Source organism: Glycine soja, chromosome 3 (genome assembly GCF_004193775.1).
Source record: "Glycine soja cultivar W05 chromosome 3, ASM419377v2, whole genome shotgun sequence".
Classification (NCBI taxonomy): Eukaryota; Viridiplantae; Streptophyta; class Magnoliopsida; order Fabales; family Fabaceae; genus Glycine; species Glycine soja.
Window position 1 is genome coordinate 15,013,341 of NC_041004.1, and position 13,188 is coordinate 15,026,528.

The 13,188-nt window shown below is 33.8% G+C and overlaps 1 protein-coding gene across 1 annotated transcript; it reads right to left on the reverse strand.

Moving 5' to 3' along the window:
* Window positions 1-3,340: 3,340 nt before the first annotated feature.
* On the reverse strand, window positions 3,341-5,028 carry LOC114406193 (zinc finger protein 10-like). Its single transcript, XM_028368836.1, has one exon. The coding sequence runs from the start codon at window positions 4,642-4,644 to the stop codon at window positions 3,688-3,690; it is 957 nt and encodes a 318-aa protein (XP_028224637.1). The 5' UTR covers window positions 4,645-5,028; the 3' UTR covers window positions 3,341-3,687.
* Window positions 5,029-13,188: the final 8,160 nt, after the last annotated feature.

Here is a 13,188-nt window from a genome sequence, read left to right on the forward strand (position 1 = left end):
TAAATATATGTGACATTTTTTTGTAATATATGGGCTTTTTCTGTGTTATAAAATCTAATAAAAAATATTTTTTTAGCGGTAGAACCCTTGGACCGACCTTGGAAGAAAGCACTATATGACCTACGGAAAATGTATGTTTTTTTTTTTAGTAAAGGAGAAAATGTACGTTAATATAATAATGTAAGTTAAGTCATATAGCCTAACAAAATTTTCATGTTAAGTCATGATTGAATCTAAGAATAATACATACAGAGTCAATTATCAAGTCATATGCTTACATTTTAACTGTAATTCTTATATTAGGAAAAAGATCACTCAATCTCTATAGCCTTTACTTCTTTTATAAATTAATAGACATCTTAAACTTTAATTTTATCATAATTGACCATTAACCTTTATCTCATTTGTAAATAGACATTATGAACTTTAATTTCATTCAATTGACCCTTAAGGTCCATTTAATTTGTTAAAAATTGTGGTACCGAACAGAATAACTAATACATATTTAAAGAAAAAATATTAGAACACTCTCAGAAATCAATAATACATATTCTTTTTAGGAAAAAATTATAACATGAAAATATATATTCCCGTCATCATATTTTTAGAAATCCATGGTAACGTGAAATAAACGCTGAAACATCCTAATTGACGAACCATTTAATAACATAATATAAATCGACATTGTAGTTATAACAAGCTTCTCCTTTTTTTTTTACCAAATAATAAGCTCCTCCTATTCCTCACATTCACAATACAACTATATATATATATATATATATATACACCTCGTATGGGAGAGAGAACAGATATTCTAATTTATATGGAATGTAAATGGCTCGTGATCAAAGGAACTTGCCCCCATGCAAAAATATACTCCTAGACCTTAGTTGTCATAGCAATTATAAAGAACACAAACCCCAGACAATACCAACCCCCAATGCACTGGAATTTCTCTCTCAAATAAACTTTCCGATTCTTTAAAATAGTGTTTTGCTATTAAATTAACATAAAAACATTGCTCAACAGGAGAATAATAATATCCCTTTATACCCTCCTTAATTCACTGACTCACTCTATAGTCCTTTTCTATGTAACCCTTCCTTCAAGTGAATAGAGAAACGACACTTTCTTCCCATGTGCACTTCTGCCACTTCAACCCAAAAAACTTCACTGATTACTCTCTGTTCATATCAGACCTACCCATCTCACAGCCCCAAAAGAAGACAAATCCCACCAACTGCCTTTAAAACCCTCCCTCTCTTACACACAAATAGGACCTCGTTTCCCCTTATATATATTAATTGTGCTTCTCAGTTCTGTTTCCTTCTCAATCACATGCAAAATTGAGAAAAGCATACACTTAATTCGATAATAGGAAGGAAATGCCACATCCCCTCCTTTCATATCATTAAAGCTATCTTCATTCTTTAGCCTACAAGGGAATTTAAATGTTGGGTGTGGCCTAAGGTTTTCTATACATATTTGTGTTTATGTGAAAGCTACGTTTGAATGACCATGCTAGGTACAAATTGCTCATTTAAGTAAAAGGGTGTTCCATCAAATTCCCGTTCAAGTTAATGATCAGAAAGAATGCTTTCCTTGTTTCCTGCAGCAATTTTTGTAACAAACTTGACCACCTAGGGCTAGAGTTCATAGGGTAAATGAAGTTCACTTTCCATTCTTTATAATTCATGACATTGACACAGTACATAAGTGAGTTTCTCAATAATACTGACGGTTTGTAATATCAGGGTGGGTCCAAAAAGTTTATTTAGTAGGGGAAAAATAATATATTATATTTTTATAAAAAATATTATAAATACATAATTTGTGTCAATGCATGTTTGTGTCGCTGACGTATTATTATTATGTGTTTAGTGTTATAGGAGTAAAACAGGACAAAACAATAAATTATCTCTTAATTATAATTTTCTACATTCATTTAAATAAAATTTATCTATTAGGGAAAAATTGTTTTTTAGGGGGTATTTTTTTTTTATCAAATATGTATAAGTGAAAAACATTATCTTGTGGGGACAATTGGCCCCAATGGGCTTAACCTGCATCCGCCATGTATGTATAAAAGAGAGGAAAGAATCGCTTAGAAATTAAGGCTGTGATATAGTTATTTTTTAGCTAATGTAGTTGAATGAACTTGTATAAGCTAAATAAGACAGAGGGATTCTCAATAGTATCAAAACACTTAATATTGTATTCTCTAAAAAAAATTATAAGGAGATATTGTATTCACTTTTGGTAATTTCTCTATCTCGAAAAGAGATTAGCTTTAGAATGTTGACTGAATGATATATATATATATATATATATATATATATATATATATATATATATATATATATATACACGTACAAAAAAAGTGAAGGTACTTTATACCAAATTCTCACACAGAAGAAACCAAAAACTTGCGTAGTTAGCGCCTGTGACTCATGAGGGGGGATAATATTCTCTGTTATTATTAAAATGCAAAAGCATATTATGATAGGCATTTTTTTAAGGGGGCTGATTCCGGAGTAGGTGGCAAATTTTGGAGGGATTTAGAAGAAAGGTAGATAGAAAGGTGAGAGAGAGGACACAAGCAAATGGATTTAATTTGTGTGTAAGGGGATACTACTAAATGCAACAGATCTGAGGTGATGAGAATAATACCAAAGGAAAAGGGAATCAATGTTGGGATGTATCTGACTTTATGCGGCTGTGAAAAGCTCAATCAGTGTTTTTATTAGGGTTAGTTTAGTTGTTTTTGTCTGATGGAATGTCAGTGAGGTACTGAATATGGGAAAAAGAGCTAGCTCACATTATTCCATGCACTTCTTATACTCATAGTTCCTTCACTTCACCCCCTTAAACCCCACACAAATAATGCCCTAATCTCTCAGTACTTTAACAGTTTTTAAACACAGTAGATTCTCTCTCTCTCTCTCTCTCCCTCTAAATTCTGAAACAGTGATTCCATGCCTATACATGTATTCATGTAAGTTGTCCACAAGCAGAATAATGAACTACACTACAAAGCATTAGTTTTGTTCCATTATTAGAAGACTTGCTTGTATTAGTTTTCATCATTGACAATGGAAATAGAGAGAACTCTTCAGTGAAGTAATTAATAAACCGGGTATATATATGGCTCAACTAAGATATTTCTCTGGCCACAAAGATAAAGATATGGAACTTACATTGGAATCCTATTTAACTTTTTTGAATGTAATTACAAAGTAATTACCAATGCAAGAAAATTTAAATTATACTTGTCGGATGAAACTAGAATTAATATTTGTAGCATTCAAATTGTATGCAGCCAGCTAGCTATAAGATTATCTTTACATTAAAACTTTCATAAGATCATAGTAAAAATCGATGGAACCGTCAATTACAAAGTCATGTAATCTGTGTTTATTCAAAACAATCCACCTTTTTGGCCACACTATCTAATACGAGGAAGTTTACAAGCCTGTAAATATAATTGCAGCATTGTTATTATCATGACACCTTGCAGATACACATTCTGAGGCCCTCAGGAGATCCAACCAAACATGATGAAAAACTTCTTTGATTGTAAGGTATTAATAGAAACAAGTGAAAACAAACTAGGATGAACATAAAAAGAGAAGAATTTTATATTCATTAACAGTGGAGGGTAGCTTTGTCTATTTATGCTACTTATTACTATACCTTGGACCTGTTACCAAGCCTTAACTCCAGATCTAGCTCTTCTATTGAGCTAGGGCTAAACTCAAACATCTTTGGTTTCACGTGATGCCTATCAACTGAGCTTGACTGTGAGGAAAATAGAGTTGAGGAAGCATCTGTTTTCCTTTTCTTGCAACTGATATGATCTGGCTCTTTAGTACTCTCAAACTGCAAAGATGGGTATGTTCTATACACAACTGAATTCAAGCTCATATCCCCATCAATATCATCATTATTCCCCTTATTATCCCTATATCTAGAATCCATTATTTCCTTGGAGGCTTTCTTTGTATCAGCTTGAGGGTAGAACTTACATGAATATAATCTATGATCTTCAGCTGAATTTGGCCATGATTCAGAAGAATTATTACTCGCAGGAGAAATCTCGTGGAGAATAGAGGAATCATAAAGTGGAATCATGGTTTCCTCTCTGAAGGTACCAATATTCACTGATGGAGCCAATAAGGCCTTGGAAAGTGAGGGTGATGAAGAAGGTGAAGCAACAAAATCAGGATCAGAATTAGGGTTAGTTTTTTTATAAGCCAATCCACAAACAGGAGAGGGGTATAGGTAACCACCCAAAGAAGCAAAAGAACTTTGATGAACTGGCTTATTATGGAGCTGAGTTTCAAGGTCATGACGGCATAGAATTTCATTGTGGGGGCTAGAGGGTTGTTGCTTTAGTCTTGCTCTATCCCTTCTATGAACATTCATGTGGCCACCTAGAGCCTGTGCTGACCTGAACTCTCTTCTGCAAAAGCTACAAGAGTATGATCTTGGAGGCCATATGCAGCCACCAAGAGAATTAGCTGCATCTTCTGCAAAAGCTTGTTCTTCCCATGAGTCACCATAGGAAGGGTTTGTTGGTGAACCAAGACTAGTGCTGTTCAAAGAGTACTTCTTCTTCTTTGTCCAACATTGACCCTGTTCCATTGGTACACAAATCACAAAATATATCACCCAAAACAAAAACCCTTAGGGAAAAGAACAATAAAGAGAAAGAGAAAAATGGTGGATATGTATGTATGGATGAAGAAGTTATGCAAGTGATCCCATATTTAAGCAAGAAATTGAGAGCCACATGAGTCTACTATATATCTTGGGATCTTAGATAGATAGGGATTGCTTGAGGGAGTTTTTTTGTGTGGAAGATATGAAGTGGTGGGTACTCTAACCTTTTTGGTGTGTTGTTTTGTGTTTTTGGTTTTCTAAGAGAGTCAAAGACGGAGACACCAGAATGAATAATAGGACTCACAAGTTCCCTTTTTTCTGCATTTTCTTTGTGAGGAGAAGCAAACTAGAAGCCATGAGTTTGAAAGTTACCGATGTGGGACCTCTAATGTCTTACATAAACATCAGATGAGAGGTGGGGTGGTGGCCACTGTAGTACTGACTTAACTCAAAAATCTGACTGCAATCTCCTCAGAGAGATCCACCACTGTTTTGTCTTTTTTTAATAGTACTTGGTTTTCATTGTACAGAACATTAATATATATAGGGTTTACATGCCTAATTTAATAATAATAATAAATTATGGATTATATGTGATTCGATCACAAATTATTAAAAATAATAAATTTTTATATTTTTGTAATAACTAAAAAGTTATATTAATAATATTTTTTTTTATACTAACAATTCATTACCATTAAATTCATCATAATATATGATTATAGTTCCGTCTGCATATACTATGCACATAACTACTTGATTATATCAGTCGTAACATAAATACAAAAGTACGTAAATTTTACCATGTGATTACAGTACGTTAATCTCACCTTATGATTCACCCACTCACATTTTTTATTTGCGAGATTACTAATGGATTTAACACAGATATACACCAAACATTATTTTAGCCAAATTTCCAATACTTTAAATATTTCAACAGACGGTGTAATTTTGCAACGCGTTTATTAAACATAAGTTATTACACGCACACACACACACACACAATCTTATCTTATAATTATATTTGGTGGGAAAATATTTTTTATAGCTAAAATTATGTCACTTTTTGAATTTATTTTTTACTTAATTAAATTTATATTTGATAAAAAATAATGTACTTTTAACTTTTAACAAATATAATTAAAAGCACATGGTGTTTGTTTGTAACCAAATCTACAATGTGGGTTGTCACGCTCTCTCCAGAGTTAGCACCAAAAGAATCAAGAAATAGCTTCTAATATCATTTTACAAGCCAATCTGGTTTTGTGATGCTCTTACAAACACTTAGATAATTTTAAGAACTAAATTAATACAAAGAAAATTTTAACAAAAAATAGTGTTATAAATTTAATTTCAAAGTTCAATAATATATTCTTCAACAACTAATACCAATATATTGTTTTTGGCGGGATGCATGATAAATAATTATTACATGTATGGTAATAATTGTACTTGTTTTTTTAAAAAGTAAATGTATGATAAGTAATTTGTGTGAAGTTGGACTTTAGATGTTTCAATACGTTCAACACACCCCATCAAATTAAACACTTCCAACAACAGTAGTCAATCGTAAATATCACGCACGAGCTGAACTTAACAAAATGATAAAAATCATCAGTGATCGTTAGTAATTAATCTGAAGGGTTGATTTATGTTTCGAGGGTGCAGAAGTTAATTAAATATCTCTCAAATTAAATATCTCTCAACTGGCCTGTTGTTTCTTGTTTCTTAATTTTTTAGCATAATATTTTTTTCTCATGTAGTACTGTTAATTTTCAATAATTTGAATTCTCTCTATTTTTAAGAGTATGTAAATTTTTATTATAAAAAATTTAACTATATATCTATTAAATGCTAAGGTAACTATACTTAATTTTTATGATATTCTTCTAGCCAATTTGTGAGAAAAGAGCAAGGATGTAAGCTCCTATAGGCTGATGATCATCATAACATATATACTTTCTTCTGTTAATATAAATGTGATATTTCAAATTTCTTAAAGTTGTTTGAACGACTCATTTAAATTTTGCATAATGTAAAACACTACTATGCAGGGAAACATGCATCTTGACTCGATCAATTGTATATAGGACAATTAAAAGGACAAAATTTTCTATAAATTTATCCAAATTGTCTCTATTAGATCTTGGCTAAATAGTTATTGAGAAAAAAAAAATAGTTTCAATGGACTATATATGACAAAATGAATTTCATCAGATCGATGAGTAGTGAATGGAAAAACTTTGTTAAACGTTATAAAATCCTCAAATTGAAGTGCTTAATTTCCCAAACTATCTATGTCATAGCTATAGCTATATATTTCGCTCGGTTCACGCTTTTTTAGTCCTGAAAGAAACTCCATATTCTGTTTGATGGATGTAAAGCAGCTAACAGAAACCTAACATGATCATGAGGACATTAATTAATAAAGAAATTGAAGGAATTAAGACGAGTCTTGGTCATCAGCAAATTGTGTACGCGGTCTTATAAATTAACAAAATGAGTCTGAGTGATACTACTTTGACCCGTTTCTAACAATTAATTGGTTTCCTTTCGTATGTTTCTTCTTTCCAGCGCTTCCGCTAATTGTTTTATTTCAAGTACAAACAAAGACTAAGTCTTGCGACCTATATATCTCGCTACAAGTTGACAAGCATTTACTTTTCAAAATGTTTAAGTAACTATAATCAATATGACGAACGAACCATTATATCATTATATGTTGGAATAGTAGTTTGTAAAACCCAAATGCTAGATACCACGTAAGAGAAAGTATACCAATTTCTCCATCCTATACATACATGACGACTGCTAGCAAGCGTTAATTGAGTAAGTGTTGTACGGTGCAAGAGTTTTCTGAACCGTTGGATAAAGGAGTTCATTTGAGATGCAATGAGACGGACCGCACCGGATGGAAGTTTAGCATTTTCTAAAAAGAGTAAATAGGCATTTTAGTCCCTGACTTTGTAGTCATTTTGTATATTAGTCCCTACCTTATTGAAACGTTAAAAATAGTCCCTATCTTTACATCCATTATGCAAATAAGTCCCTACTGTTAAAATCTAATTTCCTCTGTTAGTCAAATGTCTATGTGGCAAACCTTAGTCCATGTAGGCAAACCCACGTGACAAGTTTGAGTCCATGTCAGCAATCTCATGTGGCAAGAACTGAATTGAAAAATTAGGAAAAGTTAGGTTAAAAAGCATTCAAAAATGAAGTAAACGCACTTTCCCCCACAACGCGGTTTCGCTGTCTTACTGCGATTTGTAGCATTTTTTAACTGCTCGCACTTTGCTCTTTCCTCGACTGCATTCCCTTTGTCGCTGATTGTGAGTCTTCGCGCTTGCCAGTTAGGTTTGTGGTTGTTTTGCGTTCGTTTTTGTTTGCATTGTTTTCGTGGATTCATTTGGGGTTTTATATGTTGAAGGGTTTTCATTTGCATTATCTTCACTCTTCGCAGTGAGGTTTATGGTCCTTTATTATTTTGATTTATGATGCTCTGTTTTTATAGATGACATTGCATTTTGTTGTGTGATGTGCCTATGTTTGAGTTAGGTTTTTTATTTTCTAATATATGACAATGTTTGTGGTTTCTGATTGTGCATGTAGAATGAATGACAATATAACTTTAATATTGCACCATGGAGGAAGATTCACTCCACGTGCCAGTGATGGAAAGGTTGAATATATAGGCGGAGAATTTGATGTTTGGGAGGATATATCTGCAGATTGAATGAACACATTTTTCCTATATGATCTGGTGAAAGCTTGTAAGAAGTATAGCAATATAGGAGATTGTTTTTGGTTGATTGATAAAGACTTAGATTTTAATCATGGGTTAAGGAGTTGTACAACAGATGGAGATATATTATACTTAGTGAGGGATGCTTTGGAAAATGAGAATGAGATAAATGTTTATTTTCATCATGAAGTAGATCCAATTTTAGAAGAAGTCCCATAGATGTTGTGCTTGGAATGTCATCCAATTCCCGAAGCTGTTGAGAATGAGGATGATTTAGATGATGTACTTGTTGCTGGCCATGAGGAAGGTAAGTTTTAATTCATTTGTACTTGGTCCAACATGGTTACCATAATTTTGAATAATTTTGGAATTTAATGTTTATAATTAATTAATATAATTTATTTGTACTTGATCACCATTGATGCAGATGTTGGTGGTGGAGAGAAAGGTATTAATGTGGACGCTGGTGCTGGTGAGCAGAGAGATGTTGGTGGTGGTGAAGAGAGATGCTGGTGCTGGTGAGCAGAGAGATGCTGGTGCTGGTGAAGAGACAGATGTTGGTGGTGGCGAGGAGGAAAAGGTTGGTAATCCTAATAATGAAGATGACAATGATGAGTGGTTTACAGATTTCTCTAGTATGAGGAAGGAAGTCGAAGTTGAAACAGATGATCATCACTCAGAGGAGCTCAAAAACCTCATTAGTAGTGATGATGAATATGAGGATGTTGACAAAGTTTATCCTCGATATAATGAAAGTAGTCGAGTTGGAGAATAGAAGTTGGAATTAGGGATGGAGTTTGGTACTCTGGCTAAATTTAAATCTGCCTTGAGGGAGTATAGCATATTCATGGGCAGGGAGTTCAAGTGGAAGAAGAATGATAAAGAGAGGGCTAGAGTAAAATGCAAGAAGGCATGTTGTGATTGGGAGATCTACTGTGCAAAGAATGAACTCAAAAACTCTCTTAGATCAAGTCATTTAAGCATAAGCATAATTGCTGTAGAGAAATGAACAACAGACTAGCAAATAGAGAGTGTGTGGTCAGCAAACTTGAGGCCAAACTCAGAATCCAGCCAACCCTTAAATGTGTTGAAGCTTTGGATTATTTCAAGCAAGAGTTTAGAGTTCACATTGAAGTTACAAAGATGTGGAGAGCCATGAAAGAAGCAAAGAAACTAGTGGAAGGGAGTGAGAGGAAACAATATGCCAAAGTATTTGATTATGCACATGAGTTGTTGAGGAGAAATCCTGGATCAACAGTTAAGATCAACACAGTGTCAAGTCGAGAAGGTCCACCACAATTTCAAAGGCTATATATTTGTCTTGCTAGCTGTAAGAAAGGGTTTGTTGTTGGATGTAGACCATTCATAGGTCTAGATGGATGTTTCCTAAAGAGTGCATTTGGAGGAAACTTGCTCTCTGCTGCTGGGGTTGAGGGAAATAACCACATCTTTGTTATTGCTTATGTTGTGGTGGATATGGAGAACAAAGACAATTGGAAATGGTTTTTAACTTTGTTGCATGAAGATCTTAGTGATTACGTATAGAATGGGTGGAATTTCATGTCAGACATGCAAAAGGTATGACATGGAATGATTTGAAATTATTATCATAAGTTAGCTATTTAATTGAAGTTAATGGCATAAGTTAGGGACTAGTCCAGAAGTATTTACTACACTGCTACATTTTTTCAGGGACTTATTCCAGCTTTACAGGAAGTCATGCCTGGTGCACCTCATAGATTCTGTGCCTTGCATCTTTGAAAATTTTTTACAAAGCAATGGAAAAACAAGGAACTTAAAGGAATTGTGTGGCAATGTGCAAAATCCACTACTATTGCTGAGTTTGAAGGCCATATGGCCCATTTGAAGACAATCAACTGCCAAGCTTGGGAGTACTTGAATAAATGGACGAAGGAAGCATGAACAAAAGCCCATTTCAGTACAATACCCAAAGTGGACAACATACACATGTGAGGTATTCAATTCGAAGATTCTGCAGTATAGGTGCAAGCCTATTCTCACCATGCTTGAAGAAATTAGATGTTACATCATGAGAAGCATGGCTGCCCACAAGGTTAAACTTTCTGGAAACCCTGGACCATTATGTTCAGTTCAGTACAAAAGACTAGAAAAAGAGATTCATTTTGCTAATCAATGGACTCCAATTTGGTGTGTGGTGATAACATGGGCATGAGATATGAGGTCTACATGTACTTGTAGAGTTTGGAAACTAACAGGTTGTGTTCTGTATAGTTTTTTTTTTTTCATTCGTAACCTACATGTGTGCTGATTTGACAACTTTGATGTAGGGATGCCATGCGACATGCCATTGCAACAATAAGTCACAAAGGAGGCAAGCCTGAGGACATGTGTCATGAGTGGCTGTCAATAGAGGCTTATAACAAGACATACCACCATTTTATTGAACCAGTCCAAGGACCACAATATTGGGCCCAGACACAACATGCACAACCTGTTCCACCACATAAAAAGGTCCAAAGAGGAAGGCCTAAGAAAAATAGAATGAGATCTGTAGATGAAGACAATGTCATAGGACATAGGCTAAAGAGGAAATTGCCTGACTTTACATGTGGAAGGTGTGGCCAAACCAATCATAACATCAGAAGCTGCAAAAATATTGGAGTTCCTATTAGGCCAAAGAAATATGTTGCACCACCAACTTCAAATAAGGATGATGACCTACTAGCTCAAGATGAACAAGCTTTGAATGAGGCTGAAAAAGCTGTTGCTCATGTTCAAGAAGGTCCGGTGCAGATTAATTTATCTCAGCCTAATTTGTCACAAGATGTGACATGGAGTTCATGGTAAATATTTGTCACAACAAAGTATTTTTATCTCAACCTAATTTTTTGTAGCACTCCATTTTTATATATTACAAGTGCTATTCATGTTTGGCATTTGCATGTAGGTCCCTGCAACTATTGTTCCACCAGTAGCAAGGAATAAGCTAAACATAACAAGACCCAAATAAAGAAAGGTTGCTGATAAAGATGATGCAATATAAAAAATGAAGAAAATTGAAGACCCATTTTTTGTTTTATTTTGTTATTAGGATGTGTAGTTGTATATGACTAATTTTTATTTTGTTATTAGGATTCAGTAGTTGGATATTTTGAAAGCTTGAATGATGTAAACATTATGGTACTTATATATGAAAGCTTGTAACTACCATGCTTTGGTATGTGAAATGAAATTATGGCTGAGCCATGTTGGTTCTCTGGTTTAGGAAGTGTCAAATGATATTTGCTAGCAGTTCTCTAGACTAGGACCACTGTTAAACCTTACATCAGCTTCTAGACTTTGAAACATAATCACATGATTTAATGTCATGTTTCTTCTCTTTCTTTAATAATTTACACACTGTTTTGGATTTGGAGTTGGAGTAGGACCACCTGGTTTAGTGCTACTTCAATAACTTCAACAAGCTATACAACAACAAATTATATTTTATAAACTGCATATTTCAGCAACAAATTATATTTAATTGAAATGGGTAACTGACAGTAGCAACAAATTTCTTCCTACTACAAATTCTTCAGCAAAACAACAATTACAATATCAAAATATGCTATTACAAATTTTACCTAAAATGCATTCCCCTTAAAACTAACATTATAATTAAAAATGAAAAACCTAATAACACAATATTTGTTAAATTTCTCATTTTCTTCTGCAAAGCTTCAAATTGTAGGTTCAAATCAGCCACTAGCATTGATTCTCTTGAGACAGAAGAGGGATTAGAAACTTGATTTTCTTCTTCAACCCATTGAAAAAATTGGCAGTTATCTAGGTCTGTTTGGGGCAATGCACAAGTATAGAATAACCTTCTTGGGTTCCTCCTTTTCTTGCAGTTCGAATAGCTGCACGTCTTCCATGGTGGCATTGCCGAATGGTTCTACCAGAAAATGCACAAGAAATGCCACTTGCAGACATGCACAAGAAGAAGCAAAGGGTAGAACCTTTACAGACGAGAGAAGAAGAAGCAAGTGAGCGTGAGAGAAGAATAAGAAGAAGAAACTGAGCGTGAGAGAACAACAGCTTCATAAACCCTAATTTATTTGAGGAAGAAGAAGAAGAAGCAAGTGAGTGTGAGAGAAGATTTATAAATACAGACTTCAGTGCCACGTTGGATAATATACGTGGCATTGAATTGCCAACAATGCACCTCACTAACGACATTACTTGGGAATTTAACGACAAGGACTATTTTGCAACACTTATGCAAAGATAGGGACTATTTTTAACATTTCAATAAGCTAGGGACTAATATGCAAAATGGCTACAAAGCCAGGGACCAAAATGTCTATTTATTCTTTCTAAAAAGGAATTTCAAAATTGAGGGGGATTGCATGATTAGTAGTGGACCCTATGCATGCACAATTGCCATGTGATGCATATAAATAATACTTGTATAAGAATAAATATACCATACCTAATAGTGACTAACGGTGGATTTAAGTTTCGATATCAAACTTAGGGAAGTCATATTCCCAAATAATCAATTAAGAAAATAACTACACAATTTGAGTTTTTATCAAATGAAGAAAGATTTTTTTTTATCAATTTACTCTTTAACAAAGAGAAGAATTAAAACAAATTAAAATAACTTAGTGAGAAAACATTTATAATGAAAAGGCCTAGGATTATGAATTCACACATATTTCTTTTTTCCCAATTTAATTCCAATAAACTCTCAATTACATCAACCACCAAACACCAATATTCCCCTAATTCAATTAAAAACCTAGGATCTAGGTCTA

Coding starts and splice junctions, on each gene's coding strand:
- LOC114406193 (XM_028368836.1), bottom strand. CDS start 4,644: ATGGAACAGGGTCAATGTTGGACAAAGAAGAAGAAGTACTCTTTGAAC.